Source organism: Gobio gobio, assembly GCF_949357685.1.
Source record: "Gobio gobio genome assembly, chromosome: 7".
Taxonomy (NCBI): Eukaryota; Metazoa; Chordata; class Actinopteri; order Cypriniformes; family Gobionidae; genus Gobio; species Gobio gobio.
The window spans coordinates 1,195,554-1,217,646 of record NC_137103.1 but is presented as its reverse complement, the minus strand read 5'-3'; the positions used below and the strand labels follow the sequence as shown (position 1 = coordinate 1,217,646).

The window sequence follows — 22,093 nt, the reverse complement described above, 5'->3', positions numbered from 1 at the left end:
ATGTGCTTTGGATACCTCCCCTCTCCAGGCAACCTTGAAAGACCTACCTGTGCGATAGGACTCAAACCTGTGCAGGGGAATCCCTGTGATCAATCAATATTCTTTGACGTTAGTGGTCCATAACAATGTTTTTAGGTAAGGAAACAGGCAATGAAAACACCAAGACTTTAAAAGCTGTATCCAGCTTTATTAAAAGCAAAATCCAAACGCTATATGATATAAATGAAAATCTGTGGACACATTTTGAAGCTTTTAATTACATGTATATGCCAAATGCATGAGTACAATGACTGTATGACTTGTGAATCAAACACTTCAGTAGACTCTGGTTACACAATAATAATATCTATGACTACATCTACAATAATCAGTGTTGGGGAAAGTTACTTTTCAAAGTAATGCATTACAATATTGCATTACTCCCTAAAAAAAGTAACTAATTGTGTTATTTAGTTACTTTTTATGGAAAGTAATGCGTTACTTTTTCTCACCTGGCTGGGCTGGGCTTGCTTGTTTCTTTGGTCATCAAAGGTCAGCGCCAAAAACTTTTGTTAATAAAGTGAGATTAAATACATAAAGTATATTTGTGTAATTTAATATATTTAATTATTGCAGGTTTGCATAATATTCTGAGATGGCATTTCACTATTTTATTAATTTTGAGTAATAGTGAATCTGTTATTTGCAAGTGAGATGAGTTGACGCTGACAACGCCTTTGCACTTTCTCACGATTTCTCTCGACATGAGGACAGGAGAGCGGTCTGTCAATACATTAAAAAAGTAACAGCTATTTAGTTGTAAACTTAAAAGTAATGCATTACATCACTAATTACTTGAAAAAAGTAATCTGATTATGTAACTCAAGTTACTTATAATGTATTATCCCCAACACTGACAATAATATAGAATAATATAACACCCATTTTATTTTTGATAAACGTTCCTAAAGCCTGATTTAGCCCAAAGCACCATATTGAAAGATTTGCAGTTAGGTTCCATGTTTGAGTTTTTTAAGGAAAGTAGGAATCTGTCAGTTTCTTTTAATCATAAACACCAAGTTTCAATAATACCATAATGAATAGTGTTGTTATTTGTAGTTACATTGAGTGTAACTGAAAAATCGATGTTAAACAATTCCAGACTCATTTTAAGCAATGCATGCAGATCTCTAAATAATTGTTTGAGAAGTTATAATTAAGGTATTTAACTGAAGCACTTGGTTATCCTTGGAGTTAAATCATCCTGATATGTTTTCATGATTTTGTGCGTGGCAGCGGGATTTCAGTCGGAGGGTTTGGATTATCGTCAATCTTTAAATCCCGACAGAACAACACTGGTTCTTCACCAAGACTCAGTTTGTACTGCCACAGATACACAGACTCGTTTGGCGTCAGCTTAAATGAGAGTTCTTCTGCCACCTCAGTCACTTCGTTCCAGCTTTCTTTTTCAGTGTTGACATGTGCACCTCCATATTCTGCAGAAAGGGACAACTGAAGCTTCGCAATTAACGCTGTTAATGCAACAGAGGATGATGTGGCTATCTTCCAGTTGCGTGTGATCTGGGTCATCTTCTCCTTATTGTATCCAACCTTTTTGTTGACTTTCTTGTTCCATTCCATTGGTGTATTGCTGTCATTAGTTATAGTTTTAATATTCTCCCACATGCCAACGGCTGGGCCTTTAGTTACTGCCAGCCCACCAGGAAGGAAGCTAAGAACATCGGGATGAACAGAATAGAGACCAGTGCACTTATCTTTCTCAAACTTGGTACCTTTGTAGTACTCAACTCCCCACTCTGAGGCTGGCTTGAGGAAGCAGAAGGCCGTTAGAAAGCCCCAGTAATAGAGACCGCTACTGCAGTTGGGATGCAGGACCATTTCTACAGCATTTGTGGCTTGATTCAGGGTTTTTGTTCTTTTGTAAGTGCCCCTTTCTTGGTAGATGATGTAGAACTTGCCAAAGGCTGAGAAGTAGTGGTCTCCACCCTGGTAGTCGGGATGAAGGCTGTGAACTTCAGAACAGCTGTCTGTTGTCAGGTCCTTGACTCGGCGGTAGGAATCACCCTTGATGATGTAAAAGTAGCCTGTCCAATCACCAAGGTAATGGTCTCCATTTTTGCAGGCAGGGTGCAGACTGAAAATATAGATATCAGAATTTGCATGGATACTTTTTGACTTTATATAGCAGCCGAGATCAGAGCGGATTATATAATAGTATTTGCCCACTCCACAGATGTCTGTGCCTTTTGCTTTGCTCTTGGGAACAATGCCTTGCGTTACACAGATGTCTGTGTCTTTTTCTTTGCTTTTGGGATCAATGCCTTGCGTTACACAGATGTCTGTGTCTTTTTCTTTGCTCTTGGGATCAATGTCTTGCGTTACACAGATGTCTGTGTCTTTTGCTTTTCTCTTGGGAATAAAGCACGACATTGTGTCTGAACCTGCAACACATAATAAGACAATCATTCAATCTCCACACCAAATGAATGCTCTTATTCTAGTCCTTCTATAGATTGAGCTCACCGATTACCAAAACAGCTTTATATATGAGGGAGGAAACATGAACGCTAACTGATGATATAATCCTGAGCTTTTGTTACAATGAGCAGAAGAAGCACTTTTTGTCACAATACACCTCTTGAATTTGAGGATTTTTTTTAACTAAAACTTTCAGAGAACTGTCATGTTTCATCTTTGTTTGATTTAGACTTTAAGTTGGTTTTTCATTGTTTCCTGGAGTCCGTTCTTTGTACCTCGCTTAATATACCTGAGATAATTTGACAGATGCCAGATCTTCTAATCGTGATAACTGATCTCTGGATAATTTGGTTCTTGAAACGAATTTGCTGATTGGATTAAAATATCTGGATGAGATTACTGCGCGTTCTTGGGCAGAGGACAGATGTATAGATACTCGAAACCATGATCAGCAATACAGTGAATTCACGAGTTCACACTTGCATCAAATTAAATAGAGTAAAGTTTATGCGTATTTGGCGTGCTGTCCGGGGGAATATCCCCCCATGATGGAGATAGTCTAGAACTAGACTATATTATATTATGGATTGTGTTGACATCTAATAAGAGTTTATTAAATCAAAGTGTGGAGATGGTTTGGTGGAGGGATGTTAAAATAAAAACGGTCAACGAAAGAAGGTAAATCTGCTGTATATATACACCTCTTATCATCGATTAAATTGATTAGCTTAATGTGCCCCACTTGTGTTTAATTAGGTTTAATTATCTGACATGCTCCTCCCGAAATTTGTTAATAAAACATCCCGTAAAAAAAAAACCCTTTTAAGGAAACATGTCATGTATTTTGTATGGTTGTACTACCCGTACCAATGGTTTTACACTGACCGATGGATCGGAGACAGTAGAGCTAAAACTGCACTAGAAACCTTTTTTTTGGATTATTTGCTTGTTTTTCTGATATATGGGCATAAAATGTACCCTTTTTTATATGTTTATAAGCTAAAATGCTAAAAAGCTAAAGCTATGGTTAGCCCACACTCTGACATTCCTCAGTGTATCAATTCAAATGAGCCAGAGAGAATGAGCCAATCAGAGCCGCAGCTGCTATCACCCCACTGTGATATGCAGATGAGCCCCCCCCCCTCCTCATACAAGCAAACTACAAAAAACTACAAGCAGAAACTTCTTGCAAACAGTCCGGAGACTCTGTTCGCAGATCTGTTCAAAACTGGAGAAATCTGCAACCTCATGTTCCTCTCTGATCACCCCAGAGCCTGGCATAAAGCCATCATCAGCCATTACCCCTCTGTAAAGAAGGAAGGCATCTGTAATGGCTGGAAATTCAAAATCAGAGAACCCCATGACCCCGACAGCACAGTGATGACCGTGAACATCTACAAAAACGGCACAGTCATGGTACAGGGGAACCTGACATTATTCCAGGCTGACTACAGAGCAATAGGGGAAACGGTTAAACATGAGAAAGCTCTACTGTGTGAAAGTCTGTCATCTGAGCAGGATCCACAGAAGAGCAGCTCAGACCTCAGGCCCACCCCTGCAGAGAACGCCTCGTCCTCCCTCAGATCCATAGCCCTGCTCCAGGAGCACTTCACACAGCTGGAGATGGAGATGGTGCAGCTCAGAGAAACTGTGCTCAAACAGCAGCAGTCACACTCATGTGCAGCTCATGCTGAACTCCAGCACCTCACACAGAGACTGTCAGCCCTCACACAGCACATGAGGACGCTTCAGACAGAGAAGGACAGCCATCCGAGCGAGCTGACTGCACTGAGACTCCAGCTACAGGACAGAGAGCAGGCCACACTAGAGATGAGGCAGCAGCTGAGAGAGATGCAGGAGGAGAGAGAGCATAAAAGAGCAGCTGAGCGAGCTCCTCCTGGCCAGAGAAGACAGAGCTCAAACACTGCCCTCCACCCCAGAGTCAGCACACACCGCTCAGCGCAGAGAAAATATTATTTGGCCCTAAATCGAGAATACAGTGATGGCAAGTACCTGAGCTCAGTGAGTGATGAGAGACTCAGGAGAGCATCTCGGGTTATGTATATAACCCTTGTTCCCCGAGAAGGGAACGAGACACTGCGTCATCGTGTGATGACACTTTGGGAATGCCCTCAGCGTTACGCATCTGAAGTATGAATGAAATCAAGCCAATCTGATTGGTGGTGCGTCATGACGTAGTATATGACGGCATACCCCGGAAGATACAAAGGGAAGCTGATGCAAACACACGGCAGCTTTACCGCGATGAAGTGAGCGCTCTGACCGTGATGGGTGTGGCAACGAGATGCAGTGTCTCATTCCCTTCTCGGGGAACAAGGGTTATATACATAACCCGAGACATTCCCCTTCGAGGGAACTCGCACTGCGTCATCGTGTGATGACACTTTGGGAACGTTAATACCCACTATGCCACACCGACATCACCCACGTCCCAGTGTGAAGCTGGAGACCAGGCACACTTAGGACGCAAGCACTCTAGCACCAGGCGTCACCGGGAGGTGCAGACTATAGAACCGAATGAAGGTGTGCGGGGTGGCCCACCCGGCCGCCTCGCAAACCTCTTGAAGCGAAGCACCAGAGAGGAGGGCCACCGAGGAGGCCATGCTCCTGGTGGAATGAGCCCTCACAGCCATGGGTAAAGGCAGATTGCGCACCCTATAAGCTGTGGCTATAGCCTGGACGATCCAGTTGCTGATCGTCTGAGTAGACGCAGGCAGCCCTCTCTTGGGTGAGCCAAAGCACACCAACAATTGGTCTGACCTTCTCCATTGGGAAGACTTCTCCAGGTAGATTGTAAGTGCTCTGACAGGACAGAGCAGGTGAAGTCTCCCCTCTTCCGCCGTCAGGTGGGGAGGAGGATGGAAAGCCTGAAGAACCAAAGACCGAGCCACCTGAGATGGCACCTTGGATATATGAGAATTTGGCGAATTTGCCAGGGGCAAACTCCAGGCAAGTTGGCGCAATCGCCAAGGCCTGGAGATCTCCCACCCTCTTGAGAGAGTTAATGGCAAGGAGAAAGGCCACCTTGAGGGTCAGGTTCTTCTGCTCAGCCTGCTCCAGTGGCTCGAAGGGGGCCTCGGCCAGCCCTTCAAGTACCACCGCCAGGTCCCAGGTTGGGACTCTGGATTGAGCCGCCGGCCTCATCCTCCGGGCCCCACGGAGGAACTGTACAACCAGAGGGTGCTTCCCCAAGGGTCCCTCACCTAAAGGTGCGTGGAAAGCCCCAAGGGCAGCCACGTACACCTTCAGGGTGGACGGGGAAAGACCACAAGAGAAGCGATCTTGGAGGAACTCCAGCACTGAAGCCACTGGGCAGTTAACTCGGTCCACCTCACGCTCTCTACACCAAGGGGAAAAGACGTTCCACTTGAGGCTGTACAGTCTCCTGGTTGAGGGAGCTCTAGAGCTGAGCAAGGTCTCTACCACCTCTGCTGACAGGCCCGCCTCTAGGTACTGAGCCCCCTCAGGGGCCAGACCCAGAGGCTCCATAACTCCGGCCGGGGGTGAAATATTGTGCCCCCTGCCTGCGAAAGCAGGGGATCCTCAGAGGGATCTGCCATGGAGAGCCGTCTAGCAGAGCTATAATGTCCGAGAACCATGCTCGAGTGGGCCACCGGGGTGCTACTAAGAGCAGGCTGATGCCCTCCGGGCAGACCCGCTCCAGAACTCGTACAGCGTACAGACGGAGCCTCGCCACGTCTGCACCATGGCGTCCAGCCCTAACGGGATATACATTGCTCTGAGAGACGACAATTTCCCCTGGGACCACAGGAGGATTTGATGCGCCAGATTGCATAGAGGGCGCGACCTCAAACCCCCCTGGTGGTTGAGATACGCGACAACTGAGGTGTTGTCTGAGCGTATCAGGACATGGTGGCCACGGAGGTCCGGTTGAAAGCTCCTGAGAGCTTTGTAGACCGCCAGCATCTCCAGGCAGTTGATGTGCCATGAAGAATGCCGGGTCTCCCACAAACCTCTCGCAAAGTGGCCGTCCATGACCGCGCCCCAGCCAGTGAGGAAAGCGTCTGTTGAAATGGATCTCCGGCAACATGATGCTCCCAACTCCGGCCCCTGGGACAGGAACCAAGGTTTCCGCCATATGACGAGGGAACGAAGGCATTTGCCATGAGTCCCAGCAGTCTCTGAAACTGCTTCACAGTGAGGCTGCGGCCTGGCTTTACTCTTGAGACCATTGCCAGTATGGACTCCACGCGCGCGGGGGATAACTGAGCCCGCATCGACGTGGAGTCCCATACGACTTCCAGGAACGTAGTCCACTGGGAGGGCGTCAACACGCTTCTTCTTCATGTTGAGTCTCAGCCCCAAGCACCTTATATGGGCCAGAACGACACCTCGATGCCAAACTGCCATCTCGCGCGACCTGGCCAAAATGAGCCAGTCGTCGATGTAATTGAGTATACGGATGCCCTGGAGTCTCAGAGGAGCCAGTGCGGCATCCATACACTTCGTAAAGGTGCGAGGGGAGAGTGCCAGGCCGAAGGGAAGAACCAGATATTGGTACGCTTCGCCCCCGAAAGCGAACCTCAGGAACTTCCTGTGACATTGAAGGATGGAAATATGGAAGTACGTGTCCTTTAGATCTATCGTGACGAACCACACTCGGAAGGCGAGACCACGCGCCGAGATAATCTACTAAGGGAACCAGGCTGGTCTCTCGAGGCTGGTCTCTGGTGTTAAATGAGACTCGTTCTCGACCCCCTGAAGCGGCTGACCGGCAGGGAGAAGCCGAGAACGGAGCTCTATAGGCGCACACGCTCGCTGGCCGGTCGCAAGTCCTTCCGGAGGTGACGAAGGCAGTGAGCACGCGCGGGAAACCAGTGAGGCCTGAAGCGTCATGGACGGCAGGATCCCAGCACTGATTTCCCGAGAGCTCCGGGGGGAAAACGACCTCGGTCGCTTCACCCCGGGGGGGACAGCTCTCAGTGGTCCAGCCGCAGCTAGGACCGCTTTGTGGTAGCCTTCTTCGCCTGAAGGACGGTCCTCAGATCGACCCTAGGCTCTGAAGGCTTACCACGAGAGCGCCGCCTCTTTTGCCAAGCTCCCTCAGGAGGGGCGAGAGAAGCGACGCTCTCTTTTTGCACCTGTCGGTGCGAGGAGGAGCTACCTGATGGCTGAGGCTGCCTTTGCTGGACAGCCTTCCCCGAGGAGCCAGAACGGTGAGGGAGGTACTGCTGGAAGGCCGCCGCCTGCTTTTTCACCTCCTGGAACCTCTCGACCACGGTGTTAACCGCGCCGCCGAAGAGGCCAGGAGGCGAAATCGAGGAATCGAGGAGAAAATGTTTCTCTCTCTCTCATCCCCGACAGGTTTAACCAGAGATGTCTCTCCGCGACCACCAGACCAGCCATGGAGCGGCCGATGTTGCGGGCCGTCTCCTTGGTCATCCGGAGAGACAAATCGGTGGCCTTCCGCAGCTGCAGGATGTCGTCCGGAGACAGACCCTCCCCCTCATCCAGATCCCTGAGGAGGTCGGCCTGATAGGCCTGCAACACCGCCATAGTGTGCAGACAACTACCAGCCCGCCCAGCCGCCATGTAAGCCCTACCCACCAGTGCCAAAGTGTCCCGGCCTGGCTTGGTGGGTAGCACCAGGGCCTTGAGGGACGAAGCGGCCTCGGGAGAGAGGTAGCTCGCGAGAGCATCCTCCACCCGTGGCAGCGTCCCATAACCCTGCTCGGCCGCCCCCAGCACATTCCCAAATTCAAGTGCTTGAGGGGAAGAAAGTCTGGCCGAGTAGGGTTTTTCCCAGGATCTACACAACTCATTGTGCAAATCCTGGAAAAAAGGCAGGCCTCGGCGTGGAGGTTGAGACCCACGCTTGAAGAACCTTTCATCCAGCTTACTGGGCGGCTGAATTTCAGGCTCTTCCTGTGGCCATTCAATGTTTAATTTGGCCACAGCGCGGGTCAAAACCTCCACTAGCTCCTCCTGAGCGGGTGCGTGAAGCGATGGCTGAGCTTCCACGTCAACCGCCTCGATGCTCCGCCCATCCGACTCCTCGGAGCCGGACAGCTGAAGCATCGGTTCTCCGCCTCGCGGGAAGAAGCCGCACCGCGGGCTTCCGCACGGGGCGGGAGAACATTGGAATCCTCGGACGAGGATAGGGAAAGTGCCTCAGCAGTCCCATATCCCGTCGCGAGGTCCCCCTGCGATCCCCATGATCTGCGGCGCCGCCGTGCCTCGGCAGCGGCGGGCCCAGATCCCTGGGGCTCGCGGGCTTGGCCGGTCTCATCGAACACGACCAGCCGTGAGCGCAACACCCTGAGCGGCAGCTGATCACACTCGCTACAGGCGGCTCCCTCGAGAGCTGCCCTAGCGTGCTGCACGCCCAGGCATTGCACACACATTAGATGTGTGTCCGTGCCCGAAAGGAAACACGGACACCGATGCACACATCTCTTAAACTGAGCCATCTCACTTGCTTGTGTAACGTTGGTAGACAAACAACACCAAATAGACAGAGACAAAAACAGAGCGCTTCAGCTGAAGAGCGAAAAGCTGCCGTGTGTTTGCATCAGCGTCCCTTTGTATCTTCCGAGTATGCCGTCATCTACTACGTCATGACGCACCACCAATCAGATTGGTTTGATTTCATTCATACTTCAGATGCGTAATGCTGAGGGCGTTCCCAAAGTGTCATCACACGATGACGCAGTGCGAGTTCCCTCGAAGGGGAACTCTGACCATCTACAGACTCAGCGAGCACAGTCTGGCCGTGTGTGTGTGTGTGTGTGTGTGAGAGCAAGCACAGTCTGGCCATAGAGATGGGCCAGCGCAGACAGACCTGGCTCTCCCGCGAGTCTGGCCGTGTGTGTGTGTGTGTGTGTAAGTGTGAGAGTGAGTGTCACAACCGAAACTTCAAGACATGTTTTGGTCGTAACTGTTTTGGTAGTGACAATTTTAAATACTTTTGAGCCTAGCTCGAATATGCTAATCAGTCGGCACATGGTTAGCAATAAACAAAATGTTATGGAATAACATCCCAAAAAGTTCTCTTAATCGCAGAAAAAATGAGTTTGGTAGTGACATTCCTTAAAGACTTTAGAACACATTTATCTCAAAATGATGGGATCAATCTACTCACCATATAGCATATGAGAGAGGGACACAGGAATATTCCCTGATCAAAAGTGTAGGGGTGTGGGTAAAATCAGTGTCAGTCAGAGGCGGGACATGGGCGGAGCTAAGGTGATAACTAACAGACAGCAGACAAACGGCAATCCACCTGTCACTCGAAGTGGCCACGCCCTTAATTATGCAGAACTTTAATGCTTTATATAATGTAAACGAATGAGTTATAAAAAAATTCACCCCCTCACAGTCGTCATGAAGGGCAACATTAGCCATACAGACCAAAAGCACAGTTTGTCCCAGACTGTAAACATGTGTTCTTCTGCTGTAAAGTTGGGCATTTTAACATGAGGTCAATGAGATTCTGCTCCTCCTGGAGTCTGTCCCTAGCGGCCAGTCCATGAACTGCAGTTTAAGGCCCTTCAGTATCGGCTTCAGGAGAAACTGGAGGAGGAGCCACTTGACTAAAACATTCACTGTTTCGGTAGTGACATAAAAATGCGGGACGTATTTTTTTTCCTTTTGCATAAAGTTAAATAAATAATAATAAAGGTAAATAAAAAATTAAATATTAAATAAATATATTTTATTTATTTATTTAATCAAAAAGATATGTTTAAAAAAAAAATTAGGGGTTAGGGTTCGGGGCAGCCACCTCCCAATTGAAAGTACCCAATAAATGATGATTTCATATGTAAAAAGCTTACTGATATTTTAAATATTTTTGTGGGTTTCAATAGATAATTGTAAGATTTTAGTAAACATCTTAGATTTGAATAATTAAATGCTTTTCAAATGTGTTTTTTGGCTGTAGGACAGCAGTTTGCACCAATTCTGTAGAATGTCCCATATATAGCCCTGTGTTTGTTCTGCTCATCGTCTGATCTCGTCATTATTAAGTGCTTGTTCTGCTCGCCGTGTTTTTAGTTCTCTGTTATTCTGAGTAGTGTTATTTTGAATTAGTTTTCATTAAAGTATACTGCTTGTGTGTAGATAAAACCCTTAAACCAGTCGTGACACTGACAATAACCAATTCATATTTTATTTTCAACATCTTCTTCTGACTTAAATATTGAATTTCTTTGTATTTGGTTAATTACTAGTTAGCATAATTAATATGTCTGTAATACAAAAAAGCACTTCTAAGCGATTAGAAACACACTTACCTGTGCGACTGTAGCCGGAGTCAGAAGAGCAGCTGGTCCTCGATCGAGTCTGAGAGATGTTTGTCTGACAGGTTTCTGTCTTATATAAAGCTCCTCAGAGGGCTGGACACACACACACACACACACACACACACACACGCACACACACCCCACACACACACGCACACACACCCCACACACACACACACACACACACACACACAAGCCTCAAGGCAGAACCGTCAGCAACCGATTACCATCAGTCACTGCAATAATGCACTGATGTGAAAAGCTATTTGGCCCTGTTCCAGTTTTCTCTATGTTTGCGGTTTTCTCTTGTGTAATTCACACTTCACTTTCAAGCAGTGGCCACCAATGGTTTACAAGAAAAAAGCTATTATAAATGCACTTAGTCATAGAAATCGTTATTTGTTACTGGTCACGTACTGCAAAGTGCAATACTAATGTCAAACCATACGAATATGTTATACGTATGTTTGTTTAACAACAACAGCAAAACAAAAACATTATTGCATTTCCAAAAGAGAAAAAAAAAGATACGGGATGGTTTTCCCACTTTATATTAGGTGGCCTTAACTACTATGTACTAACATTTTAATTAATAATTTGATACAATGCACTTATTGTGTACATACATGTTTTTACATTGTACTTACATTTAAAAAAAATACCTGCATGTAATTACATCTATAATTAATTTCTGTAGTTACATTACACTGTTGACAATTCCCTTACACATAACCCTACCCTTAAACTTACCCACACCACCACACCTGTCCCTAACCCTACCCTTAAACTCACCCATACACCACACCTGTCCCTAACTCTACCCTTAAACTCACCCACACCACCACACCTGTCCCTAACCCTACCCTTAAACTTACCCATACCACCACACCTGTCCCTAACCCTACCCTTAAACTGACCCACACCACCACACCTGTCCCTAACCCTACCCTTAAACTCACCCATACCACCACACCTGTCCCTAACCCTACCCTTAAACTCACCCATACCACCACACCTGTCCCTAACCCTATCCTTAAACTTACCCATACCACCACAACTGTCCCTAACCCTACCCTTAAACTCACCCATACCACCACACCTGTCCCTAACCCTACCCTTAAACTTACCCACACAACCACACCTGTCCCTAACCCTACCCTTAAACTTACCCATACCACCACACCTGTCCCTAACCCTACCCTTAAACTTACCCATACCACCACACCTGTCCATAATCCTACCCTTAAACTTACCCATACCACCACACCTGTCCCTAACCCTATCCTTAAACTTACCCACACCACCACACCTGTCCCTAACCCTACCCTTAAACTTACCCATACCACCACACCTGTCCCTAACCCTACCCTTAAACTTACCCACACCACCACACCTGTCCCTAACCCTACCCTTAAAATTACCCATACCACCACACCTGTCCCTAACCCTACCCTTAAACTTACCCATACCACCACACCTGTCCCTAACCCTACCCTTAAACTTACCCACACCACCACACCTGTCCCTAACCCTATCCTTAAACCCACCCATACCACCACACCTGTCTCTAACCCTACCCTTAAACTTACCCATACCACCACACCTGTCCATAATCCTACCCTTAAACTTACCCATACCACCACACCTGTCCCTAACCCTATCCTTAAACTTACCCATACCACCACACCTGTCCCATAACCCTATCCTTAAACTGACCTGCACCACCACACCTGTCCCTAACCCTACCCTTAAACTTACCCATACCACCACACCTGTCCCTGACCCTACCCTTAAACTTACCCATACCACCACACCTGTCCCTAACCCTACCCTTAAACTGACCCACACCTCCACACCTGTCCCTAACTTTACCCTTAAACTTACCCACACCACCACACCTGTCCCTAACTGTACCCTTAAACTTATCCACACCACCACACCTGTCCCTAACTGTACCCTTAAACTTATCCACACCACCACACCTGTCCCTAACTGTACCCTTAAACTTATCCACACCACCACACCTGTCCCTAACTGTACCCTTAAACTTATCCACACCACCACACCTGTCCCTAACTGTACCCTTAAACTTACCCACACCACCACACCTGTCCCTAACTGTACCCTTAAACTTATCCACACCACCACACCTGTCCCTAACTGTACCCTTAAACTTATCCACACCACCACACCTGTCCCTAACTGTACCCTTAAACTTACCCACACCTCCACACCTGTCCCTAACTTTACCCTTAAACTTACCCACACCACCACACCTGTCCCTAACTGTACCCTTAAACTCACCCACACCACCACACCTGACCCTAACTTTACCCTTAAACTTATCCACAACGCCACACCTGTCCCTAAATGTACCCATATCCCACCTCAATATCAGCACAAGTGTTTTGCAATACAATATGAACACAATAAATACATTGTACTTATTTTTTTGAGGTAAGTACATAGTAGTTAAGGACACCAAATCTTCTTAGTTCGTGTTTGCCATGTGCTCCTTGTGTCCTGCCTCCTTGTTTCCTGTTACCACTTGTTTTCTGCTTCCTGCATTGCTACTGTTCAGACATTTTTTGTATTTTATCTCCTAATTTTAACTACAGCAAATCAGTACCGCACAGCTCCTGTGTTGGAGCCATCCTTGTTCCTGAACACCACCGGGTAGCCCCGACTGATGGAACTCCCCATGGTGCTGCTAGAGACTCTGCTTCCTTTTGGCCGCCATATACCCCCCTTTCCAGCTCAAAGCTCCTGCTTGGAGTGCACGTCCCAACGCCGTCTTGCTTGGACATGGCATCTGCATTTGCATAAAAGCTCCCCACCCAATGTTCTACCGTAAACTGGAAGTCCTGAAACTGAAGAAACCAGCGAGTGATTCATGCATTTTTCCCTTTGTTTTGAAACAAACATTTTAGCGGGCATGATCAGTTACAAAGACAACTTTTCGACCCCAACAGTTAATATCTCAATTATTCAATCGCCCATTAGACATTTCAATAGAGTTGCTGCACCTTCATTTGTCGGCATGTCTCTTTCAACACAGTGGACATGAAGCACAAGCCTTGGTCCATAAGGATCTTGTCTGCTATCCGCACCCAGCTGAAGAGTTGGACCAGTTCTCTGGCCATGGCCTTTGTGGTGGCTGATCGGGGAGAAATCGCCTCTGAGAATCGGGTGGCATAGTCAAGGATGACTAGAATGTATCGGTTTACCCGGTTGGACTTTAGCAAGGGTCCCACAATGTCCAGTGCAATCCTGCTGAAACGGGTCTCAATGATTGTCAGAGGAATAAGGGGATTTCGATATGTTACCTTGGGGCTGTGGAGCTGACACTCAGCACAGTAACGACAATAGTCTTCGACTGCCTTCTTGATCCCAGGCCAATAGAAACGTGTGAGAACCCTTTTGTAGGTCTTTTCTGCCCCAAAATGGCGTCCCAGCAGGTGAGTATGGGCTAAATACAACACCTAAGAGGCATATATGACCAATCACGGAAAGTAAAGACACAAGTCAATTCTGGGGCATTTTGAGTTATTCACAGCAATGTGTAACACATGGAAATCTGATAATAAAGTAAAGCTGCCCCCTGTAAAGCTGCATGGTTGCATAGCAACGACAGACGCAACGGGAAAAATCAGACCGCATACTATTAATAATAAAGAATAATGTGCATTGTAAATGTCAGTAATTTATCTTTTTTGACTTTTATAAAAATGATTTAGAGGCTGAAATATGTCAGTTTTATATTTTTATAAAACCTTTTTTGTCAGAACTCTATTTGAACTTGTGCATTGTAGATAACATGTTGCAAGACACTCCTTTAAAATCTGGCCATCATTAGGGGCCAAGCACCGAAGGTGCGGAGGCACCTATTGAAACCGTTCCTGTTCCTATTATTATTCTTCCGTTTCTTCCGCCATTGAAGTCTATGGCAGCCCATAAAACCGTATGGTAAAAAGAAATTTGGCACACTAATAGAGAACAGTCTGAAATGTCACCATAGCAAATTTGGAGTCTCTAACTCAATCCCTCTAGCGCCACCACCTGTCCAAAGTTTGACTCATGTTTATGCTAATAACTTTAGAACCATAAGGGCTAGAAACAAAATTCTATGACGTCATTTTCAGTCATTAAAATTTTCACGCCATTTTGAATTTTCCGAAAAACCTACTTTTGCGAACTCTTCCTAGACGGTTCATCTGATTTGCACGAAAATTGAACCAGATCATCTTCAGACCATGCTGACAAAAAATCTTGCAAATCAAGTTGATTCGTTTAATCGTTTTCGATAAACGCGTGAACAAATGTCATGCAACGTTTGCGAAAACACACTTGAGGCTATATCTCCGCAACGCTTTATCTTATTCAAACCAAATTTGGTACATGTCATCACAAGCATGACTTGAGGCAACATGCAGCGTTTCGGCGCAGCGCCAACTATTGGTCCGGAGATACAAAAAATTGCTATTTTTGCTTATAACTTGTTAGATTCAGGACACATGCCAATTCGTCTGATATCCAAATTTATCATATCGGCAATTTTGGCTGTCGGCCATTTTGAATTATGTGCTAAAATGCTGTATTTTATCAACAGTGCCACCTAGTTGAGAATATTTTTTTTCAAATGCTTATAACTCTGGGGGAGCTTGACTTATTTTCATGGGAGTCACTGTTTTAGTCTCCTGAATCCTCACCGAGTCCAACAATACCAGACTTGCCAGGTTTTGGCATATGGTTTGTGCAATGTTGCAAATTAGCACTTAAAAAACGTTAGCGGATATCTTCGAAACCGCTAGTCCGATCGAGACGAAACCAGCGTCAGAAGTTTGAAAACATAGGTGTATAGCTTAACACCAATACCCAAATGTCAAAATATTGATAGTAAGGGGGAGTAAAATCCAATCAAAGTCAGGTGTCAGTCATTTTTCATGTGTTTTTTTCATACAAATGTCTATAACTCCAAAACAAAATGAGATATTGTCACCAAAATTGACACGGACATGTATGGGCTCACTCCAAGGACACATAAGAAAAATGGTAGGATTGTGCCTCTTGGTGGCGCTATAATAGAACAAAACATGAAATTCCCATTGACTACAATGCAGAATTATGATATAAAATGCTACACTTTACAAATGAATTGGTGTATCATTACGAAACTTGGTATGTGCCATCAGCACCATGCCTTTAAGCTGCTTAAACGGTTTCAAAACAGCACCGCCATGTGGTCCATACTTATAATGAAAAGGCCTCTTGAGGCGAGATCTCTGCAATGACATATTGACACTATATTGACCCTGCTTTGATATATTGACACCAATCTTTGCATATGTCATTGTTCCCTTATTCGGACCACACCAAATCAATTTTGTAACTGTGCCACCTATTGGTTGAAAGTGATAAATCATTAAATCATTATTATTGACTGTATTTATTGTATATTTGCCTAAAATCACCTTAGGTCCCTAACTTAAAGGTCCCTAAATAGGTCTTTAATTGCTCATTGATGCAGTTGATCTAACAATGCCAGCCATTTTGCCACGTCTTGTCTTCTTCTTTGCACTTGACCCTAATAACAATAACAATAGGTAGGTATGGGAAGGTCTAAACAAGGACTAAACATGAGATACGTGTACGTGTTCTTAGAATGAACACAAAACGACAAACTTTAATGTTTATGGAAACTCACCCCACAAGAAACAGAAAAGTATTCTTGCAGATCTCATTGCCTCCGATGAAATAAGTTGTTCGGGCACACTTTCTCTTTGTCAGGGTCTTCTTGTTTATGGATGTAATCATCTCCGAAGTTTGCACTGTGCGTCTGTTTGCCTCTAGATGTCCAACAATTTGCATGTCCTGTCACTCTCTTTCTGCAGCTAGAGAATCCAGCCGTATGTTTGTACATAATGTCTGTAGAAAGCTTCTGGCTACGAGACTGTCTCCCATGCAGAGAGTTCTCTTTTATCCTCGTGTAGCATTTACAGTCAAAGTTACGGATTTTCCCCATTTCTCTGTCTTTATCCCCATCAAATGTTACTATCGATATAGCCTCTGATATTTTACGGTCCAACTCGTCTAACACTAGAGCCGGCCAGAGCTGCATAACTAAGTAGCCACGCTTCCCTTGGAGGGCGGGGGCAATAACAAAAGAAACACGCCTCTACTGCAAGCTAGAATCTCTGAAAAACAAGCCGATTTCACGTTCAAAGTGTATGCTTTAAAATATACCAATACTGCTATCTCAAACACGGAGAGGCTTCTTCGTGATCTCAACTAACAGATTCTGCAAAAAAGCGAAAATCACCAATTTTGAAAAAAAACGCTTATTTCTCATTTTGCTCGAAAGTTGTGCTGCCAACTTGTGTTACTGGTTTCCGTGACGGGTCACATGTGTCTTGGGAACCAACAACTGTTCTAGAATTTCACCCCTTCGCTGATCCACTGTATACAACATTTTATTATTGATCATGAAACGTGGATAAGGGAGTCTACTCACCCCATCTTGTATCCGGCCCTCAACCACCTGTACATTCCTCCATGCTTGGCTCAGTACTGGCTCTTGCAGTTGAGCAGTGCCGAACCATCCCAGTCTTTCTCCTCTGAGGATTTCTGCTGGGGGAAATTCAGAAAATACTTCATGGGAATCTATGTCGTCAAGTACCTATACCACCTCCTGATCTTCTGAGGCAGTGGTCTTCCTCTCTGCAGCCCGGTCTGTCCAGTAGGCAGAAAATGCTTGACAGTCTCGGTCGACCAGGACAGGGCAAGTGATCCATATCCCCTGCTCTTGCTTTGAACTGCCCCCGAGGGGTGACCATGCTTACTTCTGCCGTGGGGTAGTTCCTGGTGTTCCCATGAATACAGGACACAGATATCTCTCTTCCTATGATAGACCCTACAAACTCTGGTTGGATTAGGGTCACCATACTCCTAGAGTTTATAAGGGCTTGTGTGTACCGGCCCCCAATCATGGCAGGGACCCTAGGGGTGGCTGCCCCCTCATGGGTCCAGCAGGTGGTAAGGAGATGGCATGGGAGATTTGATGGTTCTGAGGTACTTGCTGTGGGCATGAGTTGCTCTCGGCCTGGGCACTCCCAGCCCAGGTGTCCCTCCCTTCCACATGTGAAGCATCGGAACGGAACAGGACTTCACAGAGACCTCTCCTCTTTCCAGTTTCCTTATGGTCTTGCTTGGACTGCTTCGGAGTACCTCTTAGGAGGCTCTTGCTCTTGCCTCGGTTTCCAAGAGGGAGTTTTGTGTACTTCAGGCTTCAACAAGCTTACACTTACCTCCTCCATTTTCTTGTTTCTCGTCTCAGTGCACTGTCTGAATCCTATGCGAGGTTCAACTCGTACCCGCAGTCTCCACCATATGTAACCTTTACATACCAGACTTGGAGGGTTTAACTCGCTCAGGATGTTGAAGCAAACAATTCACTAGACCGAATTTCAGTGGAGCAAAACTTTACTTTCTTTATTATTCATAAAGCATGGGAGAGGGGAGAGGGAGAAAACTGTAACTCAGGTATTTCTTCTTTCTCAGAAGGCAGGCAGAAGAGATGTAGGATTAGTCAATGTGGTTCAGTCTACACACATCACATTGAGGCTCCCTGTCAGAGGGGAAACAGTGCACACCTGTGTTGGAGCTATACTTGGTCCTGAACATCATTATTAGGATTATTAGGATCCATGTAAATGCAGCTACTGTTGTCTTTTACAAAAGAGAAAATAACATGAAGCTTACTTCACTAATAAACAGCATTTGCTCATGAATTACAGGAAAAGATACATCTCAGTTGTTTAGATCATTGTGTATTGCTCAGGATTGCAAACTGTCTGCATATTTTGGCATGTATTGTTTTTGTTGGCGCTGCCATCTCAATTAGAGCTAGGTAACCGGTTATACATGACGAAGGATTAAAAGACTTACAACTCTGACATTATCTGGCGTTTAGCCTGCACACCCGCACAAGAGAGCAGTGGCCATATTTATTAATGATTGCACACCTGTGTATGTTACTCCACCCACTTCATAGAAAACAAATCACAGTCAATTAGAGAATATATACAAATACATAAGTCAACCGTTTTCCTGTAAATTGATTTGTAGCTTTGGTCTTCGTTGTGTCGTTGACAAGAGTGTTGGTTTTATACATTTGATCACATGTTGTGTAGCACTGAGAATATATTTTTTATACAGTTAAGCAATATCACACGAGCAAGTTGAGTGCGTTTTAAACACAATATTGAGAATATGTTCTCTATTTGAACTATTTTGACGAAAAGAGTTCCAAACAAAACCACAGAAGACCAGTGTAACTCGTCAAAGAGCAAAACACATCAGTTTCATTAATGATTTCAGTTTGAATGAATGACTTGCATGTAAAGACAGCAACTTGCCACCACCTATTGGCCGTTTTACTTTCATATTTAATTGATAACATGGATGGGCAATGTTTACTTTCATATTTAATTGATAACATGGATGGGCAATGTCGTCCTAAGTGCAGAGTTTAGCTCCAACCCTAATCAAACACACCTGAAACAGCTAATCAGTGTCTTCAGGATTATTAATCCACACAGGTGAGGGTTTTGGAGCTAAACTCTGCAGGACAGCGGCACTACAGGACTGACTTTGCCTATCCCTGATTAATAATTTAGTTTTTAAATCATTTTCATTTTGCTGTACTCAAAATTTAAGCAACAGTGCATCCGGAAAGTATTCACAGCGCTTCACTTTTTCCATATTTTGTTATGTTACAGCCTTATTTCAAAAGGATTAAATTCATTTTTTTCTCAAATCTACAAACATTACCCCATAATGACAACATGAAAGAAGTTTGTTTGAAAGCTTTGCATTTTTAAAAAATAAAAAAAACCACATGTACAAAAGTATTCACAGCTTTTTCCATGACAGTCAACATTGAGCTCAGGTGCTCCTGTTTCCACTGATCATCCTTGAGATGTTTCTACAGCTTGACTGTCCACCTGTGGTAAATTCAGTTGATTGGACATGATTTGGAAAGGCGCACACCTGTCTATATAAGCTCCCACAGTAACAATGCATGTCAGAGCACAAACTAAGCCATGAAGTCCACTGAATTGTCTGTAGACTTCAGAGACAGGATTGTATCGAGGCACAGATCTGTGGAAGGAGACTGAACAATTTCTGCATCATTGAAGGTCCCAATGAGCACAGTGGCCTCCATCATCCGTAAATGGAAGAAGTTTGGGAACACCAGGACTCTTCCTAGAGCTGCCGCCTGGCCAAACCGAGCGATCGGGGGGGAAGGGCTTTAGTCAGGGAGATGACCAAGAACCCGAGGGTCACTCTGACAGAGCTCCGGCGTTTCTCTGAGGAGAGAGGAGAACCATCCAGAAGAACAGCATCTATGCAGCTCTCCACCAATCAGGTCTGTGTGGGGGCGTGGCCAGACGGAAGACACTCCTCAGTAAAAGGCACATGACAGCCCATCTGGAGTTTGCCAAAAGGCTCCTGAAGGACTCTCAGACCATGAGAAACAAAATTCTCTGGTCTGATGACCAGAGAAATAAACTTGACCAGATGACCAGATTGAACTCTTTGGCCTAAATGGCAAGCGTCATGTCTGAAGGAAACCACCACTCACAACACCATCCCTACAGTGAAGCAGGTGGTGGCAGCATCATGCTGTGGGGGTGTTTTCAGTGGCAGGAACTGGGAGACTAGTCAGGATCAAGGGAAAGATGAATGCAGCAATGTACAGAGACATCCTTGATGAAGACCTGCTCCAGAGCACTCTGGACCTCAGACTGGGGCGAAGGTTCCTCTTCCAACAGGACAACGACCCTAAGCACACAGCCAAGACAACAAAGGAGTGGCTACGGGACGACTCTGGGAATATCCTTGAGTGGAATTTAGTCCATTTTTGAATAAGGCTATAACACAAAATGTGGAAAAAAGCTGTGAATACTTTCCAGATGCACTGTATATTTAAGTTAAACATTAATCTTATAGTATTAATCGAATATGTAGCTAAATAGATACATGTATATACAGATACATGATATAAATAAATACATGAACATATTCAATGCAGAAATGGTCCAGTCAGTCTTATAATTAATGATCATTTAACAACAACAAATTAGAAAATATTTGAGGACGGCGCATTTATTAGTAACACCAGTCATCAAGTCTTCCGACGGGTACAATGGCAGTTTTCAAAAAAAATTTACAAAGAAATGTATGGTGTCAAAACTGCAGGGTATTTCACTTGCAGTACCCGTAGCATATTAACATCATGAGCCAATTAATATATTTTTTAATACCAAATACCATAAAGACTAACACTCATAACAAGAATGCATGTAAAAAAGAGAAGTATCTCATGCATCTCAAATAGAGGAATTTAGTTATTCGGATGTGTCCATTTTTCAGATAGCCTTACAGTTTCAAATAGGTAACCCCCCAATTTCTGTAGACGTCTGTCAGAAATAGTCAGAAATAGAGTCTGTCTCAGCACCAGTGGCTCAGTGGGAAACACAGTAGTCTCCTCACAGCAAGAAGATCCTTGATTGAATCCCAGCTGAGCCAGAGTCTTTCCTTCAGATGTATTCCACACAAACCGAGGCCTCGTTTGTCATTGGTCACGTGATTTCTCCATTAACAACATAAGGCTTGAATCGGGGGTTTCATCTGGCACGCCAATTTATTCTCGACACAAGCTCTGACGACCTCGGTTCAAATGTCACATCACTACTGCAGAGCACCTTGATTCATCTGACCTACTGCTACTACTCTCATTGGATTCTCAATAAACAGTTATTCTTCACTCGCATTTGAATCCTCCTTTATTGAGGAGTCCCTACTTAGACATATCTAAACTCACAGAAATATAAAAAATTTATAAAAAAATAAATAAAAAATAAATAAATAAAAAATATAAAAAAAATATAAAAAAACAGGTTTTAAAATAAATATGGTGTGAGATTAATTCTTAAACTAGGGTTTACAGATCTCAATGCAAGTGGGAGAAACCTCATGTTATGGTCGTCATGAACGCAGATGACAACATCAAGGATCAACATAGTTCATGTACCACAGGGTAATATTACATTAATTTACATTTAACCAGTTTAATATGGAGAGGCACTCAAATATTGACCATTGTTTATGTGTTTTTGACCTACACCGTTACATGACGTGAGAACAGTCAGTTGGTTATTTCAGTTTGTATGTTAGCATTGACTCACTAACTCTACTCGTAACTTAATGAGAGTATGACCCCCAGAAACTCCTCTCAGGACCCCTGGAATCAGTGTTACAGACCCCAG

The 22,093-nt window shown here is 44.9% G+C and overlaps 1 protein-coding gene across 1 annotated transcript; it reads right to left on the bottom strand.

The window, feature by feature from the left end:
* Nucleotides 1–169: 169 nt before the first annotated feature.
* Nucleotides 170–10,803, bottom strand: LOC307129111 (uncharacterized protein). The gene is made up of 2 exons (XM_079821301.1): nucleotides 10,755–10,803; nucleotides 170–2,441 (listed from the first exon to the last, which is right to left on the bottom strand). Exon 2 carries the CDS (start codon nucleotides 2,428–2,430, stop codon nucleotides 1,255–1,257), a length of 1,176 nt encoding a protein of 391 aa, XP_079677427.1. The 5' UTR covers nucleotides 2,431–2,441; nucleotides 10,755–10,803; the 3' UTR covers nucleotides 170–1,254.
* Nucleotides 10,804–22,093: the final 11,290 nt, after the last annotated feature.